This window comes from Coturnix japonica, chromosome 10 (assembly GCF_054131305.1).
Source record: "Coturnix japonica strain WE chromosome 10, WE-NBRP24, whole genome shotgun sequence".
Taxonomy (NCBI): Eukaryota; Metazoa; Chordata; class Aves; order Galliformes; family Phasianidae; genus Coturnix; species Coturnix japonica.
The window spans coordinates 12,120,483-12,148,108 of record NC_140672.1 but is presented as its reverse complement, the minus strand read 5'-3'; the positions used below and the strand labels follow the sequence as shown (position 1 = coordinate 12,148,108).

General features: G+C 43.1%; 1 protein-coding gene across 1 annotated transcript; it reads right to left on the bottom strand.

The window, feature by feature from the left end:
• Positions 1-243: 243 nt before the first annotated feature.
• On the bottom strand, positions 244-27,311 carry LOC146759364 (immunoglobulin superfamily member 22-like). The gene is made up of 2 exons (XM_085510247.1): positions 27,049-27,311; positions 244-2,053 (listed from the first exon to the last, which is right to left on the bottom strand). The coding sequence occupies exons 1-2, from the start codon at positions 27,248-27,250 to the stop codon at positions 1,839-1,841; spliced, it is 417 nt and encodes a 138-aa protein (XP_085366373.1). The 5' UTR covers positions 27,251-27,311; the 3' UTR covers positions 244-1,838.
• Positions 27,312-27,626: the final 315 nt, after the last annotated feature.

Below are 27,626 nucleotides of genomic sequence, written 5' to 3'. Positions count from 1 at the left end.
TTCTGTTCACAGGACTACAGACTTCTATGGAATAGCCATGTTCTTCTTTCTTTTTTTCTTCCTATTATAAATTTTGCAAACAGATCACTTAACCCAGAGCAGAACAAAACCACGTGTAATTAGCTGTGAAGTAAGTGACACCATTCAATTCATGAGAATTTTGTTTTCTGCTTGCTCAGAAGCACAGCACTCAGCACAGGATATGATCTGCAGTAAGAAAGGAACACATCTGACACATTGGAGTCCTACTGGGATTTGGCAGTTTATTTCCATGAGCTGATTGTCAACAGTGGGGGAATTAATGACCACGTTATAAGCAGTGTGCATCTGCACACAAGCACTTATGTTTGGCATGTATAGTGTCACACGTGCAATGAAATTAATTACAGAATTATGTGCAATTATGGTTATAAGTGTAACACATTAAGCAGTCTCTTGCCAACTATTTAATGCACGTACTCTCAGTAAACTCATTTTTTTCAAGGATTCACAACTCTTTTCAAACATATACTTCAATTTAAGCAGTTCCTGGAGTTAAAGTGGTTGACTTGTGATTTATACTCTGCTGATGGGGACATTTTTTTTTTTATTTTCATGTCCTTTTAAACTGCTTATTGTAAAGATTTCTCCCCATTGCAGTGTTTCTTGTGCCACTTCTTCTTACTCTGTTCCCTCATTTTTTAACTGACTTTCCCTTTGTATTGTCCTGTCATTATACGTACCCAGAACAAACAAGATATGGAACAGTGTCTGCCATTGGTTTGTGTCTTACTGTATTGTGGTTAGGATGGAGTAATTAAGGTGAATAGACCCAGGGTTCCAACACCCCCCAGGGGCAGCCCCAGGTCCTGCAAGAGCAGCTCCGGCCCTGCTGCAGCCCTCACCATGCCACTCACGTCACACTCTCAAAGAGCAGCTGCAATTCCAAGGAGGGTTATTTCATTTGGCACAGAATCTTTTTTAAATGGGTAGCTTCCCAGACTTATGCTGAACAGCAACGAGCAAAATTAACTTGTAGAATTGTGTGTAGAATTATCATGACAAGTGTTCTAGCTGTATCAGCCAGCAACTACATCCCTAAGATGCAATCGTTATTTCATTTTGGTAAGCCCCTTCCCCATTTTCAGATGTCACAGAATGACAGAATTGTAGGGGTTGGAAGGGACCTGCAGAGCTCATCGAATCCAGCTCCCCTGCAAAGCAGGCACTCTACAGCAGGCTGTACAGGTAGGCATCCAGATGGGTCTTGAATATCTCCAGAGAATGAGACTCCACAACTCCCCTGGGCAGCCTGTTCCAGTGCTCCATCACCCTCACTGTGAAGAAGTTCCTTTGTATATTGGTGTGGAACTTCCTATGCTCCAGTTTGTGGCCATTTCCCCTTGTCCTGTCCACACAGACAAATGAAAAGATGGTGGCCATGTGCCTTTATCTCCCACACTTAAATGCTTATAAACATTAATCAGATCCCCTCTGAGTCTTCTTTTCTCAAGGCTGCACAGACCCAGGTCACCCATTTCCTCATAGGAGAGATGTTCCAGGCCCTTTATCATGTTTGTGGCCCTCAGCTGGACTCTTTCCAGACGATCCCTGTCTGTTTTGTACTGGCAGCCCAGAACTGGATACAGTACTCAAGAACCGGATACAGTACCATATACGTATTTTTTACTTCCATAACTCAACACAACCTTCTGTTTGGGAGACAAACAGCAACCTGTTTGTGATACACACCTGCAGCGTGTATCGGTGCTTTTGACTGAGTGAAAATTCATACATTCAAAATATGATTGCCAAGAATATAAAAGGGATCTTAGGCAGCTTCTCTTCCCAGAGTTTCATCACTGGCTGCTGAGCTCATAGACAGAGCTGTGTTTGACGGGGGCAGTGCCTGAGCACTTCACACAAAGTGGCCAAGGAGCAGTGCTGCATTTCTGCATGGCTGCATTTCTGCATGGCTGCATGGCTGCCTTCAGTGCTGCAGGAGCTGTCAGTGCTGGTTGTCTCCTGGCAGTTGGAGGCATTTGGGCTCCCCAGGAGTAATTTTGCAGAAAGCCTAAGAAAAGAGAAAAAGCAGTGTGTTTTTACAGACAGCCTTCTAGGGAGAACAAAGCGCTTCCCTTGATTTCTGCACATAATTTAGGGATAACTTAATTAGCTTCACTGAAGTCATGCTAATTTACCTTAGGTAAAAGTGATTCTCTTTCTCCTTTTGTGAAAAGGGAACAGTGTAAATTTCCTGATGTTAATTAAGACAGAAGCAGACTATACCTTCATGTATTCAGTGCAAAATAAGCAAGACTAGAACACAGCCCAAACTCCAGATTACAATCACTGGCATGGTCATCGTTTGGCACAGGCATCCGCAGCAGCTGGGATTTCTGCAGCTGGCTGATAGAACAGCATAAGGAGGAACGTGTTACAGAGGTGCTTGAGAACTGCGTGGGTTTCTTTCCATGAAAATATCAGAGATTTGGGAAAGCTTTTTTGAGGGGCAGGTGCTACAGAGAGCCACTGTGCCAGGACCGTGGGGAGCTGCGTGGTGGGGTCACCATAGGACATAGAAGGTTCCAAGTTGGAAGGGACCCACAGGGATCACACAGCACCACCCAGACCTGGTGTCAGAGTGGTGTCCCAACACTCCCTGAGCTCCGGCAGCTCGGGGCTGTGCCTGCTGCCCTGGAAGCTGTGCCATGCCCACCGCCCTCTGGGGCACAGCCTTTCCCTCACCCCCACCTGCCCTCCCTGACACAGCTCCATGTGTTCCCTCAGACCCTGTGGCTGTCAGAGAGCAGAGCTCAGTGCTACCCCTCCACTCCCTGTGAGGAGCTGTAGGGTGCCACGAGGAGCTGTAGGGATGCCATGGGGAGCTTTAGGCTGCCATGGAGCTGCATTCTGACATGAGGAGCTGCTATGAGGGAGTCATAGGGCTGCCTTGAGGGATAACTAAACACAAAGACTACTAATACATTTCTGTTATTGTTTCATCTGAGGACCTCTATAAAACAGTGTAAGAGATTATTCTTTCACACCATTGTCTCAAAGTTTGCTGAGGACACAGATGGACAAGTCCTGTTCAAGGGTTGAGAAATCCTTTGTCTAAATCATAGAATCATAGAATTACCCAGGTTGGAAAAGATCTTGAAGATCAAGTCCAACAGCAGCCTAACAATAGCACCCTAACACTAACAACCCTTTGCTAAATCATATCCCTGAGCACCACATCCAAATGGCTCTTAAACACATCCAGGGATGGCGATTCAACCACCTCCCTGGGGAGCCTATTCCAGTATTTAACAACCTTTCTGTAAAGAAATGTTTCCTAATATCCAACCTAGGGACACATATGGACAAGTCCAGGCAAATCACAGTCAGAGTTGATGAAATATTTTGTCTGAAGATTTGCAGTCCAAGGGCAACGATAGAGAAAGAGATAAGCCACAGCTTAGTGGCTGGGAAGCAGTCTTTTCTCAAGGGAGATGCCATCTCGGGGGTTCTGCACATGGCTCTTACCCAAGTACCCAGGAATACCACATTGGCAGAAGAAGGATAAAAAAGGGACCAATAAACATGACATCAGGTGCTTCACAACATGATTCCTGCATGCTGATAGACTCTCCTGGGCCTGCTACCTGAAACTTGCCCCTTCCTCTTGGGCCTGCTCTGTCTCTACCTGCTTGCTGCCTAAGGCCGGCCACTCTGCTGCTGCTCTTCCCTGCACTTTTGCCTTGGGGCATTGCAATGGCATGCAACAGAATACTGCTAGGTCTTGGTGGTGACTATCCCTGCTTTATGCAATTTTTGCTTCTTTCCTATATTTCCTATTGCCCACTTTCCCTTCCCCATCACCCTAATTCATAATAGTTGCCAGTCCTCCCCTTCCCCATCTCCCTGATTAAGATTTGTAATAAGCTGGTTGGACCACCATTTGAACTCTTTGTTTCTTAATCTCATGTCAGGTATACATATATCAAAGAACCTCCTCTCCTTCCTATGAATTAGAGCAAGACAAACAGCGGTAATAAATAATGGTTTTCCTTATCAACATGTGTGGGATCGCAACCTTCCTTCCTTGCAATTACCCTAGAATAAAGATTTTCTGCTAACTCCAAGTGGGCCTCAGCGTGAGTTCCTCAGATCTGAACTTTACTTGAGGATAATCAGGGTTGTTTAATTTCTGAGCAGCAGCTTCACTGAGGTAATTGATTTGTTCTTGAAATCATGGTTTCAGGGAAATGCTCTTTGTAATTTCCTCAGCTGATATTTCATGTTGTGTAAAATTGCAGCTGTCACACTGCTTTGTATCACAATATGGTTTTCAATGGAAACATATCACCAGCTACAAGTGATTGTTGAAGGAAGTTTAAAAAAGGCACAGAGAAAAAGAACCCTGGAACTGTGTATTCTTTGAAAAGCTATAGAAAAAATCATGGCAAAATACACTGAAGTCTCATTGAATTATTTCTATTCTACATGGACAGCAACTGTACTAATCGCGGTGCATGAAAGTAATATTTTTTTGATGAATAATGTATGCAGAATGAAACTTATTCAGTACAGTTCATCCTTTAAACAATGCCTGCAAAGATATGACAAGCAGCTGGAGAGATCTTTGTGGTTTGTGTTAGCCATGAACACAAACTACCAGTAAGCTATTAGGGAAAGTGCAAATCGTCCTTTACCTTACAAAATCTGTGTATTACAGAAACACACAAAAGGCTTAACTGGAGCTCTGCTAGCCAAGCGATGGTACATATTTTCAACATCTATGCCCTTGTGCATTTTCAAAAACCTCCTAATTTGTAGCACTTAGAGACCAAGGCATGATGGGCAATGGGTGGAGTGAAGCAATGCTGCGTGAATGAGTATTGGCAGCTGGGTGAGAGGTGTAGAGTGGGCATTTTATTCCCCTATCCAGTTGCCCTCTGGGATGCCAGGCCCTTGGCAGATGGACATGGAAGGACATAGAAGAGACAGAGGGCACAGCTGAAGTGAGGTACATTTTGAGCAGGCACAAGATGACGCTATTGGCGAGAAGATGGCCAGGCACTCTGCTGGAGACCAAGGAAGCTGTGGGTTCTCCATCCCCAGTCAGAGTCGGAGCTGGACTGGCCCACGTCTGCAGTGGAAGCAAACCTCCAGGCTGGCCACATCCGAGCAGAGGACTGGAATTGCATTCTTCCAAAATTTGTCTAACATTTTTTTGTGTGTGATTTGCTGTTCTTAAATATATGTATATATTACACATGTTATATAAACATTTAATTGTTGTGTATTTGTATACTTAGAATATATCATAGAATCACAGAACAGTTGTCTGGAGGGACCTTTCAAGATCATGTAATTCCAGCCCCTCCAGAATTGATTGCCATGTGCATACTAAATATGTATACATCAGCTATGTAGTTGCTCGTTTCTCAAAGGACACCATGAGTATTGAACTGAAAATCTATCTGTAAAATGGAAGTATGATTGAAAACCACACCAAGATATTTTGAATCCAGTGATGTTTCTTATAATAGAACTAAAAGAAATCAGGCTTGCATGTCACCCACAATCTAACAAAATGTGTTTCTATCACATAATCTCTAATTCTAGGGTCTGACCAGTTTCAATTTTTTATTTCAGCTTCTGCTTTTAGCTGTAATGTTTTAAAACTTCCATCGGAGATCTCTTGGTTTGCTTCATTTCATCTCATTCTATTCCTCATTTTTAGACAGTGACTATAGCAAAGAATGTTTCTGATTTTCCTGAAGAGTCGTCATTTACTCACAGTGATTTCTGACAAATGTTCTGTTGTACAGTTTCCTTTTTATGATGATTGCATGGAATGTGCATATCACCATTATTTCCTTTAAGCCATTCGGATGAAGATTTGCTTGTACATAGACAAAAGCTGTATACCTTGGTTTTCTGAGTTTTGGTTGCGTTTATCTTGCTTTATTTTTCCATTTAAGGATTACTCCATGTTTAACCAGCATGGAAATAGCACAGAATTTGGAGGTTTATTAATATCTATAATACAGAGCATTTGTGTCTGTCTCATGCATTGAATAAGACGATTTAAATGGGAAAAGATAAATGACAGGATTTTACAACTGATGTAGCAGCTGTTTTTGTGATGGAAAGCAAAGCCATTTCAGTCACTCTTTAATATGATTGGGCATAGCAAGGTTATGCACTTGAGGAAGAAGTGACAGAGGGAGCACTCTTAATAAGGGACAACTGAATTGTTGTGTACGAAAGAAATGTGAAGCAGAAAGAGAGCAGTGAGACTGAGCCAGAGGAAAGCCTGGAGCCTGAACCTGTTGAGCGTTAAATACCCTTCCCAGGAATGTGACTCATTTGTAGCAATCCATGTTCCAAATCAAACCATCAGCAGACACATCTGCCTTAATCAGGGAGTATCTTTTCCAGACATTTTCTGCACTAATGGGACACATTTTCTGTTCATATTTTGATGGACAGAACAGTGCAAAAAACAGTCATCCTAAGTGAATATTTATTGTTGTATCTGCCATTATTAAATGCCAAGCAGACATTATTTTACTGCTAGATTTTTAAAAAGATTCACAAACACTCTGCAGATTAATGCAATTCAAATATAGGTATTTCAAATGCATAGTGATATTCACAGTAATCAGTAGAAAAAAAAATCAAATCAAGTCAAATCAAATCAAATCAAGCATTACTCCTCCGTTTTCACATACTGGGTCCTGGTAAGGCTTACAGCGTCAGGATACGATGAAATTCTTTAAAAGACCAAAATGAACAGCCACTTGTTTAATTGCTGTAGACTTTTATGCCAGGTTAGACCTATATTTGTTTCATCATATGGGAACAGTCCCATTCTATCCCAGACAGCCATTTTATTGTGAACATTGCTCTGCACTGCAAGACCACACCTATGCCAGAGGTACTTGTTTTCTTCCTACACATTAACTAACTTTGGTTGTTGAGCAGCATTGACACCAGAGGCTGTTGGGCTCCTTACCACAAAACCATTCCTCAAGAGAGGCTGAAATACAGTCTTACCCATCACTCTATGATACAGTGCACAGAGGGAGAGAACAAAGAGGGAGACAAGAAATTGAAAAAGAGAGCAAGAAAGAATATCCTCCATGTGATCTTCTGCTTTGTGTTGATTAATAGCATTGCTTGTTCTGCATGACAGTTACTCCCAGTGTGAACTGATAGATCATCCAGGGATCTTACCCAAGCCAGTTACCCATTAACTCGTAAACAAAGTATAAATATTAATTAATAATTCTTGGTTTTACAAAGTAAAGGACCCATTAAAATCAGGCAGCATGGAGATTTCATTTAGAAACACCTGCTGTCTCTCTGACTAGGCTCCCATAGGCAAGGTTCAGTGTGACGGCAGTGTCTTTTGAGGGTCGTTGGATGCCTGGGAAGCAGCAGCAGCACTTCTGTACCAAAGTGTTTCCCTTCCCCTATGCATATTTTAAATGAGGTGAATGTGCCCTGTCACTCACCAGCTCCATCAGCTCCTTATCTTAGCAGCTAATCTTGCTGCAGGTAGTAAAAAAAATTACTGCAAGCTATTAAGTTTCTACTAAAATGTCAAATTCTGTGGAGTCTTGAAAAGAAAATGAGTGTATAGTCCCATTCCAGCTAGACAGATTGAGTTTGGTGTCCACTATGAACTAAAAGATTCACTCTCCAGATTGGCTAATTCCTTGAGCATTAAATGCCCCAAGAAAGGGAGCAAACATACTATTAATAACTCTAATGGCTAAAAAGCATATTATTTTCAAGTGATTTGTTAATCAGCATGAGTTCTGCCTACAGCTATTGCAATCAGTCATCTTTCTCCAGTAGTAGCTAGTGTCTTAATAAGGAACAACAAGGGATTTGGAGGAGCTAAAATTGTTCAGGCTCGAAGGACGATAACAGAAATTATTAACCAACTTGGATAAAAGCCACCAAACAAGATGGGAATACTATTGGAAGGGCAGATTGTAAAGCCTCATTGGAGACAGATAGAGCCAAAGAATGAGTTTGTGAGAACGTCTGTTCCGAAGCTGCTTCCCTCTGATGAAATTCTCATCCATAGTTTAAAATGGGAAGAGGAATTTTCTTGCACAAGACATCAGTGACTCATGGCTGTGGCTGCAGAAGGGACCTTGGATTTCTGGTTGAGCCTGGGGTGATGAAGCTGAGCCTGGAGTCCCCTGCAGTGCCCTCAGAGCTGCCCGCCAGGCCTTGGTTGAGTTCTCAGCTAAGCAAACAAAATGATGATAATTTGTTCCTTAAAAAAAGAAGAAGAAAAGAAAAGGGAAAAAAAGAAAAAGAAAAAGAAAAAGAAAAAGAAAAAGAAAAAGAAAAAGAAAAAGAAAAAGAAAAGGAAAAAGAAAAAGAGAAAGAGAAAGAGAAAGAAAAAGAAAAAGAAAAAGAAAAAGAAAAAGAAAAAGAAAAAGAAAAAGAAAAAGAAAAAGAAAAAGAAAAAGAGAATGAAAAAGAAAAAGAAAAAGAAAAAGAAAAAGAAAAAGAAAAAGAAAAAGAAAAAGAAAAAGAAAAAGAAAAAGAAAAGGAAGAAAAGAAAAAGAAAAAAAAGGAAAAGAGAAAAAAGAAAAGGAAAAGAAAAAGAAAAAGGGGGAAAAAAGGAAAAAATAAAGAAGGTTCTTTGCTGTTTATGCTTCTTTTTGTCCTTCAAAGCAAAAAATAAAAATAAAAATAAATAAAAAATTTGGGCTTGGCCCCAAAACTCCAGCATCCAGGAATGGTTGTTATGACAGATGTGGTGAGCACCAGAATATCTGTGGGCAGGGGAAGTGAAACCATTGGAAGAAATTGCCCAGAAGTTGTCTAATTAAACAATTTGTGAAAACACTGTTGTCGTTGCCTCAGACAGCCTGGTTTGTGTGAGTAATTCAATGTTGTGTGAAGGCTGGATGAATGAATCTAATCTGTTTGAAGCTTCTGGCTTTATTGGTAACATTTTATAAATAAAATAGCAATACAGAGGGCTGTAGAATCCCAGTGCTCAGGTGGGATGCACATGATGAGATGCAGGTAGTGGACTGTAGAACACCTTCTGGGCAGGCACCCAGCACCCAAAGCACAGGGCTGAAGGACACAGCCCAGAACCAACGAGGCCACTTTGCAAAGCACAGATGGGCTTTCTAGGATGTATTTTTTTTTTCTCCAGCACTTTTTAATTACTTCTTAAATCTGGGATCTTTTTAAAGCAAGTCAGGAACATTGAATTACCATTTTAGGTTTTTTGTTTGTTTGTTTGTTTGTTCGTTTGTTTGTTTAGAATTATTAAACTGTTTTTATTACATTTTCAGACTTTCTATGGAATAATAAAAATTAAAAAGCTTAGATTGAGAAACAACTCTACAACATTTATTAGATGACTGGCATCTATGAACATAAGATTTCTTCATGAAATTTTGTTAATGAACCCACAACAAGCAGGGGAGCATTTTGGTGCCCTGATGTACACAGGTGGTTTCCCAGCAGGTGGCCAGCACTGGCATTCCTGCAGTAATTGATTAGCTCAGGTGTACAAGTACAGCACTGATTGATTACCTATTAAATAACACTCCATTGCATTTCTTTCAATTATACAACACAGGATAGCTGTTGCCAGCCAAGAATTCCATGATATCAGACATATTGATGACTTATAATTGTTTATTTGCATTTGGAGCTGAGGACTTGGAGCAAACCTCTGTGAATGGCCACGAGGAGCACGTCTGTATCACACAGACAGTGTGCTGGGCTGGAGGACGAGGGCTTGGATGGGTCACTGGGCTTTGTGACAAAGTACTATGAACAAAGGGGACAGTCCTCCTGAGCAGGGCTGAGCACAGGATCCTGCCCTGGGCTCCAGGTGGAGACACAGCAGCTCAGGACAGGCTCTAAGGAGGTGGTTCCAGCTGGGGAGGCCCTGCACTGCACACCCACCTGTTGATTTAATGCAGCTGAAAGCTGGCACTGCGCCTTGTATTGCTCGTGCAGTTTTAAACACACACAACTCCCAGATACTGGAATTTTACAAGGCCACATGCACATGTAAAGCAATCCTCTTGCTATTCTGAGGCAAAGGGAAGCTCTGTTCTAAAAATCTAACAGCTCTTTATGGCCATGTCTCTCATCTGATTGCTTTGCATCATTTCTGTGATCTCACTTCAGGATGCATTTTGGTTGGCTGTTTGTGAGAGCTTTTGTTAGTGGTGCTATTCTGGGACTGCATCCAACTTGCTCCTCATCAAGACCTCTGAGAGAAGTTTCCACATGAACCAAAGCCCTTAGAAGTCAGAAGTTTGAAGAGGAGATGCTGCAGCCAGTGAGCGGTGGGACATCCAGGGTCAGAACTATCATTACAGGTACAACAACAACTCCACTGCTGTTCCTACAGCCTAGACATGGCTGGGGGGAGGGGGGGAGAGAAGGGTGGGGAAAGGGGGATCACACATGCCCCATTCTAGCAGCCCCACTATCTGTACCAGGTTGGCAGAGGCTTGAACTCCCTGAGCAGTGCTGGGTCTGCTGGCCTCTGACACACTCCTATCCAGGGCTGACCTCCAGAACAATTCGGCATGAACAGGGGCACCCAGAGCATCAGCAACATAACGAGAGGAGGGGTTGTTCTACACATGCTTCTTTTTCTGAAGAAATCTTTTCACCATCATCTCCCAGTGTGCTTTTTTTTCCCCCGCAAAGCTGTGATCAAAGTCTTCAAACATATGGCTCCATGGCAAGGCAAGGATTTCCACAAGCTCCTGGACTCATCCTACCGCTCCAGACATCAGCTTCTTGGGCAGTCATACACATGGCTGGGATCCTTTGGGCTGTTTCTACAGAAGGTTGCAGCACTACATTACAGAGCCGAACCACTGCCTTAGGAAAACTATTCAGCAGAAGCAGCTAACTAGTGATAGGATGAGAAGTAATGGCTTCAAAGGTGTGCCAGAGGAAGATTTAACAGCCCTACAAAGTCCATCCTCCTGAAGATAAGAACAGGGGAGAGACCTGTAGAACATTCAGAGCCATACCAGGACTGCATGGTGCAGTGCAGCACAGTCAGGGCGCTCAGCATGGCCACAGTCATTGGGCAATTCCCAGCCCCAGCACCAAGGACTCAGGCTGTGCTGGTGCTACAGAGTCATGAGAGAAGCACTGCAACAGTGGGAGCTCTGCACAGGGGCTGTGCTGAGGGGTGGGCTGTAGGAATGCAGGAGTCATGCAGCCGCAACATGTGTTGGTAGCCATGGCAGGGGGGGATTTGATTCTGCCAGAAGCATCATAGCAGGGTACAGCTCAGGTATGAGGAGACAACAAGGTGTGTGCTGCAGAAGACCGCAAGAGTAAGAATTCATGAGTAGCCATAGTTATACATCTTGCTGAACAGATTCATTTCCCAATTTTAAAATGGCATTTGTTTTGTCATGTTTCTCATCACCATTAGTGCATAATGGGACACTGTGCATCAGTTTAAATGAATTCATAATGAGTGCTGTAGCAAGTCTATTGAATAGGAGATAAATAGGTGATTATTCTGACTCTGCTCTGATGAATGGGATTACTTATGGAGTTATGTGCCACTTCCACAACCTTTTATGGAGAGAGATACCATAAATCAGAGCAGACTGGGTGACCCATTAGATGCCATAGCCAAAAAAGAGGAGGACTGACTACAAGAAGTAAACCAGAAAGGACTGACAATGCTAGATGCCAGCTAGCACAGATCAAAGAAGACTGATGAAATGTGAAGACGTAATGTGGAGACTTGGGTGACCAGGACCCTCTTAAGGGAGTAATGTAAGGATGCAATGAGAAAAGGAAAGAAATGAAGGACTTGAGACTGGTACAAGGCAAGCTTTAGGAGAGTCATGGGCACATTCACAGGAAGGTGCATCCTTCCAGCATTTCCCTCTGGGCTTGAGGGAAATGAAATTAATGGTGGGGAAAGGACGGAAAAGAGCAGGGAGATGCCGTAATATGTATGTTCACTTTTACACAAAGGTAGAAGAAATGAATTAGTGAGAATTTAGCAATGATATCTAGAAAGTTAGAAGGTAAATGATGTGAAGTGGCCACAGATGTATGATTATTTCCTGAGGACATCAGCTGAATGGATGATGGATATTGTTGCCCAACATTTAAAGAGGGGATGCAGGCTGTAAGAAACACAGAAATGGCTGTGCTTTGGACAGATGATCAGGAACAAGGGAGAATGGACCTGAGGTCCTGGAATCAGAGATGAGAACAGATATCTTGGGTGGAAGGAACACAACAGACAAGGTATAACATCCAGGACACAGTCTGACCTGCTAGCATTAAGAGAAAATGGCATGAGTAGGAGGAGGTGCTGGGCATAAAGTGTGTGATTTGTACCATACAGGATAATAGTTCTGAGAAAAGCACTTCACAGGGAGCATGTCACATTGCAAGGCATCACAGGAGACAGGTAAAGCTGTCATTCAACTACTTACAAAGGCTGACAAAGATAAAGAAAAATTTTCCAAAGTACCCTCTGAAAGCAAAATAAAACTCAATTTCAGACAGCTTAACGATATTTCATCACGTTTTTGTGGACACTGAAGCATGATCAGAACTAAAATTCAACTTGGTTAAGAAGTGAGAAGAGAGATGGGAGTTCCTAGGAAGAGCCCGGCTGATTCATCTGCACTTTGATGCTGGAAGGAGAGCTGATACTAATGTGCAATGAGTAGTTTTGGGACAGTCTCTGGAGATACAGAAAGATTGGCTGAACTTTGGTGGCAAGGACATGCCCCAGGGAACCACCATGTGCCAAGGGAGAGGGGACTCACATCAGGGGATGAGGTCACTTCCCACTTGGAGAGATTTGTTTCACATTTGAAATATTGTAATAAAAACTCTGAAGTTTTTGCTGTGCTGTAAGAGAGATCCTTCTCATATTGGCAATTGTGACATTGTGGGAAACTTCTAGAACAGACTGAGAACAGGTGGTCTAAATGGCAGTGCGGGCTGGCCACATGTAGCATAGTCTCTGGTGCAAAAAGTAGCAGTGACTTTAGTTTGGCAAATAGCATGGGTGGCATGGAAAGCCTGAAACCACAGAAAAATGCTAAATCATTAATAGTAACTATAAATGACTGGAATGAGTGTATATAAGGGAGAACTCATACATATATTTTAAGAAAACATAAGCATTACTGTACAGGCCTTACTAACAATGAAGTTTGGTTGTATAATGCTGAAATTTTATGTTTGACTAAGAGATTCCCACAGGAATGAAAGTAGAGAAGGGTTACAGCTGCAGTCAGTGACTGTCTGGACTTAATGAGCCAGAAGATATGAACAGAAGAGCTTCTGCGTCAACACGATGAGCCACTGGTCAGACTCAGTATGGATCACATTTGAGTCCCAAAGGCACTGAGCAGTGTACATTCCTCCGGTGTCACAGGCTGGGCAAACTGCTCAGATGTTTTCCTTCTGGATGAATGTCAGTTTTCCAGCTGCAGGGTATATCCCATACTCAGAGAGTCGGCCTGGTATTGTCCCCCATAGCACTTCTGACCAGAGCTTCTGTCCTTCCCAAACACTGCTCTAAATACATGTCTGGCTCCTGACCCACAGAGCAAGTGGGTCGCAGTCAGACTGCAGTGATATGCCCCCACCTGGGGATGAGCAGGATCTCATGGTCACAGCAGGAAATACCCCAGACTGCCAGCACCCTGACAGGCAGAAAAGATGTTCAGGCAGAGACAGACAGTCAATGAAGTAGTCCCTCAGAGACTGAATACATGTCCCAGGTGTAAGGGATACTACAAGAGGACCATGAGAGATTGCTTGACAAGTTGGCAGTGCGGTGCTGCCTGAGATGGAGCTCACATCTCCTTACTGAAGGAGAGACAGATACGGTTAAAAAGAGTTGGAAGATGAACGTTGCACTGTGTCCTAGGGTCCTAGCAGCAAAGACTGCCCTTATTTCTGTTGTCAAATACACATGCTCCCCCAAGGGCAGCTGGTATCTTACATATGCCAAGCACTCAAAAATGCCGCTCTGTCACCGTGTCATGGTCTGGTCTCATAGAGAAGTTTATTAGACTGCCTCTCTATTCTTCAAAGAATAACTCTGTATCATTTACAGAAGGCTTAGGAATGCCGTGTGTAATGTGTGCTTTAAGTATTTGTTTGTTCTTACTTGAGCGTGGCTTTTGATGTAGGTCTACCCATTACATAAAAGCCAGTAAGCTAGAAGAGGATGAAAGAAAATGAAATGGTCTGTATCATATCATTCTGTATAGTATTTGTGTATACTGAATATTTCATTTATTCTGTAATCTGCAGATAGTTTGAAATTGAAAAGCCAGGCTATTGCAATGGCAGCCCTTTTGTTCTTGGAATGAGTTTGGCTTACTCAAGCAAAGCAAGTGAGCACCTGATTAAAGGCAATATCTATCTTTAAGGAAAAAGGCTGTCATTCTGTTGAGCTATTGAGCAACTCCCAAATTTATTTAGCACTGTACATGACAGGAGCATGAATGGACTTCTTCCTGTGAGATGCAGTCACATCCATGGCAAAGTCAAGTCCCCACTGTCCTGTCACTGGAGGGGAGCCCAGGAGCAGTGGGGGCTCTGGGGCATATGCAGACACAGCACTTGGGATGTGAGCACACAGAGCAATGCCCAGAGTCCATGGGGTAGGAGAACCATACTTAGGACACAGGTTCAGGGAAAACCCGAAGTGATGTGCCAGAAGAAATACCACATGGGTAGATGAGTGGGATGTGCAGCCTCAGAGCAGTAATCCTCGGGGCTGGAAATGAGAGGATCTGGATAGGAAATGTCCCATGCCTGGAGACAGCCCTGGGAAACCTGATCTAGCTGTGGATTTCCTCATTCACTGCAGGGGGGGTTGAACTAGATGGCCTTCAGAAATCCTTTCCAACTCTAAGGATTCTATGATTCCAAAAAGGAGAACCAAGTCACAAAAACAACCCAGTGCATGGGATACTGGCTGAGCAGGACCATAGGCAACCCAGTGCCCTCAAAGTCTATGGTGGTAAGAAACTCTTTACTCACTGCAATATTCCTGGAAATCTGGTGTTGTTCCTAAAATGCAAAGCATGGCTGAGATTTCCTGGAATGAGAGAAGAGAGTGAATGTCTGGAGAACAAGTGGTGCTTCCCTCCTCCCATATATATACATATGTAAATAGCTTGTGACCCTGAGAAAGGCAATTCACAAGGAAAAGTGAAGGAGATACATAAAACCCTTTTAATCTTAGCAGGAAAAGATGCATTATGGAGAATGAACAAAAGTGTTCTTTCCATAGCAAGAGCTTCTATTTTATTTACTTACTTCGGTTTAAACAATAACTTGTTGCTTTCTTATTTTGAGACAAGATGTAGGATTCAGAACTATGATGATCAGAAACGTGGTTAATATTCAGCACAAAAGTGCAGAAGGATGATTTTTTTCACTGTGAGAACTTCACACACCCCAGCACTTCACTGGAGGCTGCTAACCCTGCAGACAGTCCCACAGCCAGAGTAGCACCGCCCCTCATCTGCTGGGAGGGGCACTTCAAGTTCTGAATGCTGAGGTACAAGTAACCAAAGAGCACAAGGAAGAGGAACAATCCCCACCTTCTGGAATTCGCACCCAGCAGGGGGCCAAGGCACTCTAGGACTCCTCTCTCCACTCATTGCTTCCTTGGCAGCTGGAGAAGAGAAGGAGAGTCACAAGGAGCCACGTGAAAGCACTGCAGCATCTCTCCAGACTGCATTCATCAAATCCCACAAGCTGAACCTAGCTCTCTTCTATAGCGTGAACTGTGTGCTCAAGAGCAATGCTCAATGCAGGCAGGATGCAGAGGCAGGTAGTCAAGTAGAAAAAGATGGACTGTACAGGATTAGCACAAAAGACACCAAGCTGAGTGGTACGGTTGACATGGAGGAAGGAAGGGATGCCATTTGGAGGGACCTTGACAGACTTGAAAGGTGGGCCCGGGTGAACCTAATGAGGTTCAACACAGCAAAGTGCAACGTTTTGCACTAGGGCCAGAAGAACCCCAGGCACCTGTACAGGCTGGGAGGAGTGGTCCTTGAGAGCAGCTCGGCAGAGAAGGACCTGGGGGTCCTGATGGACAAGAGACTCAACACGAGCCAGCAGTGCGCTCTGGCAGCTTGGAAAGCAAATGGTATCCTGGGCTCCATCAGGAGAAGGGTGGTCAGCAGGGATAGGGAGGTGATTATCTCTCTCTACTCTGCTCATGTGAGGCCCCATCTGTTGTACTGTGTCCAGGTGTGGAGCCCTCAGTACAAAAAAGACATGGAGATTTTGGAAAGGGTCCAGAGGAGGGCCACGAAGATGATCAGGGGGCTGGAGCACCTCCCCTATGAGGACAGGCTGAGGGAGTTGGGTTTGTTCAGCCTGGAGAAGAGAAGGTTGCGGGGTGACCTCATTGCAGCCTTTCAATACCTGAAGGGAACCTGTAACCAGGAGGGGAGTAAACTCTTTGAAAGGACCACTAATAGCAGGACAAGGGAAAATGGTTTTAAGTTGAAAAAGAGGGAAGATTCAGGTTGGATGTTAGGGGGAAGTTCTTTACTAGGAGAGTGGTGAGGTCCTGGAACAGGCTGCCCAGGGAGGTTGTTGATGCCCCGTCCCTGGAGGTGTTCAAGGCCAGCTTGGACGGGGTCCTGGGCAACCTGATCTAGTAAATGTGGAAGTTTGGTGGCCCTGCCAGGCAGGGGGGTTGGAGCTTCATGAACCTTGAGGTCCCTTCCAACCTGGGTCATTCCGTGATTCTGTGAAAAGAGACTGAGTTGGGGTATCTGAGATCCTCATGAGAACCAGCAGTCAGATCTGGCACACCCAGACCAGTCTGGTTACAAGAGAGGGGAAGAGGCCAGAGAAGTCCCATTTTTAATCTCACAGGTTTTATAGGATTTTAGGCAATATCCATGAGATTTTATTGAGCAGAAAGAATTTTTACATTTCTGATTGCAACAGTTTCTGAGATCATTCTGCTCAAATCTCATCAGACCTCTGTATTCAGAAGTTCATCTGCTTGCAGAAAGTGATCAGACTTCAGCAAAGTGAGAGTACAAATGGGAGGAAACAAACATGTCAGCTAATGGACAATGGAGCCAGGAGTCTTAGCAGTAATCAAAGAAAAGCACTGTGAGCAGTGCAGGAAAGTGACATACCCCTCTCAATATTATAGATCAGCTTTTACTGAACTCAGCAGAGCTGTCTCAAGCTTTAACTCCAATGATATCTGCAGAGCTATCACTACTTTCAGTGTACCTTTCAGTGAAGGTGAAATAACGTCCACAAAGAAAGTGTAACTCCAAAGCGAAAGGCTGAGCAGACACTTCATACAGAAGCACAGCTCCTGGCCCATGCACTACTCACTGCTTGGTCCCACTGGGTGCAGGACTCACCTGCAGGCCAGACCTAACACATCTGGCAAGCACGGTTCATCAGACTGCTAATGGAAAGCAAAGCTGCCCATTACATGCTCTCTGATGTGCTGCAGATACAGAAAAATGAACATATAAAATAAGATCACTATCAACTAATTTCCCATTGGTGTTTTTTGGTTTTTTTGTTTGTTTGTTTTTGTTTGTTTGTTTTTTAAATAGAGAAAACTCTCTGGAGAAGGGAGAAAGAATGTTTAAATATTGATTTAATACAGAGAATGGTCTGATGGTAATACATTTTCAGAAACACTCTTAATGGAAGGCTCCATCACAGTCATACACTGCTTCTAACAAACGCTTGGGCAGAGTGTTTCTCTCATTCCTGAGGTATAAGCACACAGAACAAAGCAGAAATTTTTCTCTAACTCCATAGTTATACTATGTTCCATGGGCTGCATCTGGCCTGTGGATTGTTGTTCCTGATCTATATGTTATTTTACCTCACTTTATATTATCTTGCTCCTGTTTCTTTAAGATATTCCATATTTTAAAATGTCATGTTTGTGTCCTTTAGATTTGGCATAAGAAGCAGCTGGAACTGGGCTATCTCCTCTAGCTGAAGTAGGGCTCATTTAACACAACATATTTCACTTCTTCCCATATGCTGCACACCCACAGCATTACACAGCTATTTTTCCTCCAAGAGAAAGCACACCCAACTCACAGCCTCCACACCTGTTTTAGCTCCTGTATCCAGACTAAGCCAAAAGAGGCTCCACAGAAGATAAGAGAGCAGTCAGACATCCTCTGTTTACTGATTTACACATCACACAGCCTAGCCTTGTGAAAGCAATGTTGAAGAAATGTAATCGGTTTATTTGCACTGTGACAGCCGCGTAAACCACAGAAAGGAATGTGACAAATGAAGCCATCAGCTGTGCTGTGCAGGGAGTGAATACATTACACTTCCAATTACCAAAGTAGATAATACATTCCTTAAATAGGCTGGCACTGAAGCCCAGAGCCATTGTCATGGCACCACTGAGCATCCCTAGCAAGGCACTGGGTGAGAGCACTTCCCCTGAGGACAGGCCCCAGATGAGGCAGGAGGTGATGGCCAATCTGGGCTCATGAGGTGCTATCAGGGATGGGGCTGACACCACACATAGGGGTGGCAGGAGAACAGGGGCTACACAGTGCATATCACTGCTGGAGCAGTTGGGGTTGCTGTAGGGAGAAGTCCTGGATCCAATGATCCTGACATCAGAGATACTCTTGTGGCATTTAAACTGATAGGACCCATATACAAAACGATTCAGGCAGCTTTTGCTCATTAAGGGATACAGTGTGGTACACAGCAGCCCTGAAAAATCTCTGCTTCTGTCTAGCAAACACTAAGGGCCTCTGAGCCACTAATCTGACTGTAAAGTTAAGAAGTTAAAGCATAGTGCCACTTAACCTTGCTGTGAGGAGACTGCATGCCTTCATGCATCTCAGCAGCTATGCTCCTTGGTGCTCTGTCAGTGAACCCCATGGCTATGAAGTGCAATGGGCACTATGTGCTTGGGGCTGCATGGACACTGCACCCACCCGTCTGAAGTAAGAACCCTGACCTCCTAGTAGCCACCCCATGCCCCCATCTCTCCAGCTCCTGAATTCTTCTTCACACTGCACTGTGTTCCTCCAGCTGGGACCCACAGCTCAGAAACTGGACAAGAAATGTCAGAGCCATGTGGATTAAAAGGCACCTCAGGAAATTCCCCCGCTTTGTACAGGCCAGCAAAAGTTCTGCTGCCACCGAAGTTGTCATTGGCTGTGGGGGGTGAAGGAGGGGGAAGGCTGGGCAGTGTTTCTAGAGGCACACAGCATACTTGTGCTGCTCACAGCAAAGAGGACCTTAGAGAGACTGAAGCTGTGCAGCCTCTTAGCTTCTCGTTTCATAACCCATTAACTTTACACTGTCCAGACTGCCTGCTCCAGATGAAAGGTCTCTGATTATCTTTCCAGGTAAATTAATGCCTGACATATTTTGTTATTAGGCTTTGAAAGGCCTAATAAATAAATTTACTAGACAATTTCTTCATTCAGTATTGCAGTTTAAACCAACAGACAACAGCAGAGAAATGGTTCATTGAAGCTAACTGCCAAATAGCTGGTATCATGATGCAAATCAACCCTGAACAGTGCCCAGCAACACTTCTGGTCCACCTCACAGCACACAAATACAACTCCTGCACACTGCCTTCTTTGTGCACAGGCTGCTGCAGTCTCCATTCAGCTGAGCAAAGGCTCAGAGTTTCTGTCCTCCCCCTTTCAGTACAGTTATCCCTCACTGGGGGCACAGAGCACGTACAGTCCAGTGGTCCAGTGGAGAGGCCACAGCCCCCAGAAGTGTGAGGAAGGGACTGGGCTGCACCACAGCAGAGCTGGGTGCTGTGCTGGGAATCATCTTTTCTAAGCTGATATTGCAAATGGACCACTGAGATGATCCCTCATACATCAAAGCCTGAATTCCCATTAGCTGTTGAAAACTATTTAAAAATTACTCTCAAAATACTTCTCCTTAGTTCAAAAGTAGACAAGGCAGATATTAGAGATGTCAGAGAAGACACTTCTTTATTCCCAGTGGAAATGTTATTTGTACCTTCTAAACACCAGAGCTATTGCAATAAACAATTCCATGCAAATAGGAGATATTTATGAGCAAAGAGGCACTCATGGGAATGAAATTATGAACACAGGTTCTTATTCTTAAAATAGTCCCTATTTTATGCAGATTAAAATTCTCCCTTGAACTATTCCCGTCCCTGTTCCCACCCCAGCACAGGTCAGGAGGTGTCAGCCCCAGGCCATGCCACCCAGCCCCTGCCTGGCACAGCTGGGCTCCTACCAGCCGGATCACCAGCTGCTCCAGGCTGCAACCAAACCTGCTGCCTCTGGTGTGCCTGTCATGCTTATCACTGGTTAACAGGCCAAGAGAAGCTGCTGAACCAATGTTCTTGGCCTGTCTCACAGCAATCTCATGCAAGTCTCAAGTAGTAGTAGCCATAAATGATTAATTTTCAGCAACATGAGACAGGACTCCATCTGCATTGCTCTATACCATGGCTGTTACTATATTCTGTTCTACAAGATTTAGTATTAGCCTCATGCATCTGTGAGAAAGATTAAACAAACAAACAAAAAAATAAAAATAATTAAAATATCAACCAACACAAATGACCATGTCTAACTGAGAAGCAATGATTTTGAAGGAAATGAGTTTTAAGATACCACTGAAAGTTGCTAACAAATCTGAACCCTTACAAATACATCATCAAAATGCATCAGGAAGAGATACTTCTACTCAACAATTCCATTTGATTGTTTTGAATTTGGTTTTAGGAAGGCTGTTTTTTTGTTGTTGTTGTTGTTTGTTTTTTTGAGGGAGAAACAGAAAGAGAGAGGAATACTTAAACAAAATATCTTGATAATCCATGAGCTTATGTTTGGAAGAAAAAAAGGGTACTTTGAAAGAGTGACCTTACAGCAAATTTGCCAGTAACAGTGGTATTTCCCAGGCAACCAGCACTGCACTTGCCCTCAGCTCTGCCCTGGGCAACAACTGGCACAAGCAGGTCAGGACCTGGGCAGCAGACATCCACACTGCCATCAGGCTCCCACCTGAGGGTAGCCTTCCATCCCTCCAAGATGGTTTTTACTTGGGCACCTGCATCTTCACTGTAGAACATGTGCTCAGCTTTGAAGTCTATGGAAGGGGGTGACTTTTTCTGCAACATAGCCATAGCCTAAAAATGAGCATAATATAATAACCACATGAACTTTGTTCTTTAATACCTTTGGTGTTCTCAAAAATCATGCTATTCACAAATAAAAGCACAGTTGACAACATCAAATTACCAAAAGGGAATGAGCTCTGAACATAAACAGAAGCTGGGGGACACAAATACATCTTGATACCTAAGGACATTTTGTACAGACAGAACAGCTACATTCCTGGGACGGGGACATGAAATTAAATGACTTTATGTAGTCAACTACAACTCTGTATTCACAGACAGGGAACAACTGGACATTGCATTTCACCATGCTGGAGTGGACAAGCTGTTCTCCCACACCGTATACTCAGACCTTTCTACTACCACAGTGTTGCTCATCATTCTCTTCCCTGCTTGCCTTGCTGCCCCAGCACCTTGCTGTCTTGGAGATGTGTAAGAAACATTCCTTGGAGACAGTAACTACAAGACAGACAGAGCTCTCCAGTTAAACCTTCAACTTGACAGCTTTTCCCACTGGAAAGATCATTTTGTAGGTCCTTTCCAACCTTGTGATTCTATAAGTCTATGAAAGGGCACAGTGGGAATAGCACAGTATCTCCTGGGCTCAAAGGACCCTTTTAACTCCCAGAGCCCCTGCAAAAGGCTTGGGAGTGTCTGTCACATTGCATCCTTATGGTTGTTCTCCCACAGCAAAGAGGTGGCTTGGTTGATGATAGCACTGTTGGATTAAAGCTCACTGGCCTTTGGTCACTTACACTGCACCTGGTACTGAGCTGGTGTTCAGAAGGGCCACCCACAGTCCCCATTTCTGCCAAGTGGTTTTCCCCATTTATCTGAGCTTGAACTCCTGTATCCATAAAACAGGATTAAAACAGACCTATGCTGTTGTGCACAGAAATCCATAAAGAAACAATGCTGGTTATTGGAAAGACACAAATGCTCTCAAGTATGTGTGCAAAACAGTAGTAAATATTTTAATAAGGTATTAATGGTTGACTTAAAAGGCACTATGCTAATCTACAAAGAGCAAGACCGATGTGTCTACTTTCAACACAGGATTCTACACTCCTAATGGTCCTGTAATTTTCAGCTAAAGCCTGTTTCTGGAGGATTATCAATTGTCTCTCATAGGCATTACTTATAGAAAATTCTCAGGAACACTGTGCATATTTTAGCAGAGCCAGAATTATACAGAGAACATGCCTTATTTTCGTATCTATAGGAATAACTGGCTTCTGTGTCATTGTGTGCATAGGTTTTAAATTGTGGATCATCACATCAGTATCCTCCATGAACCTTAAATGCTTGTAAACATTCTACTTAGTAATGAATCTACATTTAATATAAATGTTTTTTTTCCTGAAGTTTATTCTAGGAAGAAAAGAACAGAAATTCTCATAATAAAAAATAAATTGTAGGTAAATCATATTCTTAAACTTCATATACTATTATATTTCATAACTTAAATTCTACAAATCTTGTATTAATTAAGCAAATTTTAAGAAAATGAGATCAAAGCAGAGAGTACACAAAGCCAAGCATTTGTAGTTATAGCCTATGAAAGTCTAACAGTTCTCTCCTTATTTCCTTAAGGTAGTAAAGAGAACCATAAAACCACTGGTTGGAAGGGCTACCAGCCTGTTCAGTTGCTCACACTATGTTATGAACTCTCAGAAAGGCCTGATAAGGCATTGCCCAGGCAGACGATCTGCCCAGAACCAGACGATCTATATTAAAATACACGGCCTAACGCCATTGGCACCGTCTGAGAACCCCGGCTCTCTCCCAGCGGTGAACCGAGCCCAGCCCTGAGCCCGGCACAGAGCGACGGAATTTTCTTCTCCTTTGCAAGAAGCTCCGGAGCTGCTGCGCTCCACGAGTGCCATCTGCTGGCACTGCTGCGCATTGCCCGGGCGGCCCCGGCTCGGCTCAAGGGCAAATTGTTGTGAACTCCCTCGGATAGACAGCTGTGTTAGCTGGATAATCACAGCTGCGATGCCACCAAGAGGCATTTTGCCATCCAGCTGTAATTCTGTTATTCAAAAGGTAACTGTCAAATCACTGAAATCACATCCAGTTTAATTTAAACCAACTCTCTACTGCCCCCACCCTTTGTCTGCAGAAGAAATCAATTTAGAAGGCTAGAGGAAACCTAGAAAAGTATCTCATCGCTTTAGTTATGCCAAGAAACTAAAACCTGTTTTGGTAGTCTCTGTTTCACAGACTTCCAAGAGTATTGTGGAATATTACTGCCTTGGAATGGAAAGATTTACAACCAGAAAGCCTACGAGTTATTACAAAAACAACACATTAGTTAGAGGATTTACTGTTGCAATTAGGCTCTCAGATGTGCGACATTCGGGCAAAACAAACAAACAAACCAAAACAGAAGGAAGTGCAATTGCCATACATACAGACAGCCAGAACAACAAGAATACGTTTTCTTTAACAGAAGAAGAATTGCTGTAGAAGGTAAGTAAAATAGTGAAAGAGAATGGCTACGCTCATGTCAGTAGATTTGAACAAATTATACTGGATATGGCTCAATAAATTTGTTAGCGCATTTCTGTATGGAACATCTGAAAAAAGGTGTATCCAAATCCAGAATTATCTTTAAAATGCTAGCTAGCAAACAGCAAAACTATTGCATTTATCTTACTGAAAACACAGATGCAGCACAAGTCAGCATTACACTGTACACAATCAGGAGGTGCTACATTTGATTTTCAGCTTTCCCCTGGAAATGAACCCACAGATTTGCAGAGAATGACACACTCATAACATCAGGCACTATCCCAATCACCTCATCCAAGTATAACTCAAAACAAGGCCTGACTTGATGTCCTCCGAGTTCATATAGAAACGCACTGCTTCAGTAGTATATTCATAGACTGCAGTCCATGATCCCCCACCCCCCTTCCACACATAAAAGACAGAATACCTTCTAAGATTAATGTAACCAATTAATTGCTGATAGGAACCTCCTCCTCTACCCAGCTGCCTCTGAGAGCATCTGTATTTGAAACACCATGCCAGAACAACTTCATCTCACTTTATAGTGAACCTGTTCTGAGGAACAGATGGTACATAGAGGATGTGCTGCACTGCACCCACAAAAATCCACTGCCTGCAAGCACAGCAGATTAATGGCCTTTCACAAATTATTAGTACATCCCCATTTTTCAGGTGTCAGATAGATGTTGCCTGAAATGTTATTGCTAGTACTCTAGAAATCCAACATCTACTCTATTTTCTTTCTTGTTATTTCTGGCAAAATATGTAATTTATGTCTTCCAAGCCATCTAAACTGCAATGTATTGACAGCCAGACAAACAAATGTGCTGGAAAGCAGATGCAAACAGACACATTCTTAATATATCTATAGTTAGGAAGAAAGAGGTCAAGTAAAGCCAACTGTTGCACAAGATACACTTTGGATTTAGTTCAGAGAAAGCTATGAGGAAGTTTTAATGTCACTTTCTTCATTAACTGTAATCTGGTCCACCTGAGGAGAAATGTGGAAGTCAACAAAAGCTAAGGTAAGAGCTTGCTCCTTCAGTCTTCCTGGCTCTGAATGAAAAGAAGAAGAACATACCAAGAAATCTTGCAGAGGAAAAAATAATCAGCTGGGATTTCAGTGAGAATTCCCAAGTGTACCTCAAGTTCAGGTTTCTGGGCATTACTTACACTGAACCCTGTGCAGTCAGATGTACAGTTGGAATAAGGCAAGAATAGTTATGTATGATTAGAATAATACAAGAACAGTAATGTACAGTTGGAATAACACAAGAACAGTTGTAAATAAATAATCAGATGGTATCTATGGGAAAAACTCATCAACTCTGAGGCCTTCAGACAAGATGGAAAAGGTTGAGTCTTGCCACAAAGGAGCGATCTCCAGAAAGAGATGCTGCCTTAGTGGTCAGCCCTTAAATGAAATCTAGGAGAGATCTCTGTCCTTTTCCTCAAAGGCAATACCAGCTGATCAATAACTGTTCCACACTTTGGACAGCCAGAGCTAATGATATTGTATATAGCTACATAGTATCAACCTTCTATTTCTATCCAGTTATAATCTTATGCGCACTTATTAAAATTAAATTGAATGCAATCACTTACAACTCCTGACCTGAATTATCTCTGCTTCACGTCAGACCTCTTCAGCACAGCACTAGGGATTAACTAGCATTGTAGAAGCACAGTATGGGCAAGGAGTCCAGGACATTGAGAGTGTAGCCTCCCTGACTGCTTGGTGTCCCACTACAGTGCTGTGACCTTCCTGACAGCATGAAGAAATTCTGGAACAAGAGAATAGCTTCACTGCATTAGTAATAGTCATTACACTCCTTTTTCCTCATATATTTCCCTCCTAGCCTTTAGAAATCTACAGGAATATTTTCAGAGCATCAAGCCTAAATTCATACTTGCAAAATCCATCCACATTTCTCCTGTAATTACAGCACACAGAGCAGTGCTGACAACCTGAAGTCTTTTGAGGCTCCTGTCCCATTGATCTGGACACTAAACAGGGGAAAGCTACTGTGGACGTTAGTGGATTCACAGCTGTATACCCAAATTTTCCTGTGCTCAAACTCATTTCTTTGTTTGGGAAGCTGAAAAGGAATTGAAGAGCATCAGTTAAATATTTCATGTTGTGCTGGAATGTATAATTCATGATCAAATCCTTGAGAAAGAAACAGATAAGATGGAGCTGCAAAAGCTTTAAATGAAGTATTTTCTTTTTGTAGTAAACTGACTGCTGAAAAAGTGCTTTTCTTCTTTTCTATTGGTATTATAATGAGAATTAAAAACGTGATAGAAGTAAGAAATGCACTAAATGGATTTGAACAGTTATTCACTTATACATTTTGTTGATTGATGCAATTAATGTTTTATACATGCTTTTCCAAAGGTACCCTGTTGTACTGAGTTCCTCCACATATCACTACCTCCCATAGGAATGGGATGCATTGGCCTCAACGTTTAAACAACCCCATGTGTTGTTCTTTTATTGTAGTAAGCTCGAGGAGTCACAGGGGCTATTTAGCAGTGCTTTTGGAACACAGCTTTTGGAACTGGTTCACTCCGTTAAAGCTGATGTGGTGGTTTCCAAAATCTGAACTTTCCTCCCCTTCTCCAGCTGGACACCCCTATCTCCCTCAGCCTCTCCTGATAGCAGAGTTGCTCTAACTTCTGTATCTTCTTGGTGGCCCTGCAGTGGACTCTGCAGCAGCTCTGTGTCTCTCTTGTACTGGGGAGTAGAAGACATAAGCAGACTACTTCAGATACGGCCTCACCAGTGTGGAGTAGAGGGGAAGGAGCTCTTCCCTCCTGCTTGCTTGAGCACTGAACTTAACAAAAACACTGGGATATGAACATTTCTTGTTTTCTGGTTGTTGGGCTTTTGGGGTCTGTTGTTGTTTATTTGGCTGGTTGGCTTGGAAAGTTCAATACCATTATACATGCGCTGGTAGGATCTCATCTGATAAACTGCATATAGTTTTGATTACACATATTCAATATAGACTAATTCAGATTGCCATCTTTTCTTGGCTCACTAACAACCAAGATCATAGAACCATAGAATGATCACAGAATCATAGAGTGGCCTGAGTAGGAAAGGACCTCAAAGAGTATCTAGTTTTAAACCCCCTGTCAAGGGGCCACCAACCACCAGACCAGGCTGCCCAGATCCACATCACACTGGAGAATCATTCGGTTTCCAGATTATTTTAAGGAAAAGATTTTAATCCATCGTATTTTCTGAAAACTAAGAATTGATCCTGCTCAAGGAAACAGAAGAGAAAAACATCACCCACAGGCTGCAGATATTTACCTCGACTTCTCTACATGCCATCCCCATGTGCTTTTCAACTCACCTTGCACAGTGACCCTGGCTTTTGTTATGGAGTCCTCTGTCTCACAGGGGTACTCCCCACTGTCCTTGGCAGTAGAGTCATGGATGATCAGAATGGCCCCACTTCCCTCCTGCTGCAAGTCGTACTTCTGGCTTTTACTGATTGCTTTGCCATCCTTGTACCACCTGATGTTCAAATCCGGTTTTGACAGCTCACAGCTCATGCTGATGTCCTGCCCTGCTGCTGCTGTCTTATCCTCCAGCTGTTTTGAAACCTCAGTAGGTTTTCCTGGAAGAAAACATTGCTTTTTGAGTAACATACACTTAGGGTAGGATGCCTCTCTCAAAATACATGCATCTACATGCTGGAGATAAGTTAGAGAGGCACTTGCAACAGACGCCATCCTACAGCCAGCAGTAATCTGCAAAGTACAGACAATAGAATTCCAGGCAGCATTTATTCTCTCTTAAATCTACCCAATTGAGGATGATGAACCATGTCTGAAAACTGCCTCTCTCTTCTCTCCACTCATCACACTGGGAGCCTCGGATGATGCTCTCAGATGCACATGCTCTAGATAGGAATTTGTTGTACAGCTA

Coding starts and splice junctions, on each gene's coding strand:
- LOC146759364 (XM_085510247.1), bottom strand. CDS start 27,250: ATGAGCTGTGAGCTGTCAAAACCGGATTTGAACATCAGGTGGTACAAG. Junction 2,054..27,048: donor AGCCAGGGTCACTGTGCAAG/GTGAGTTGAAAA, acceptor CTCTTTTCTTAG/GCTTTCTGCAAAATTACTCC.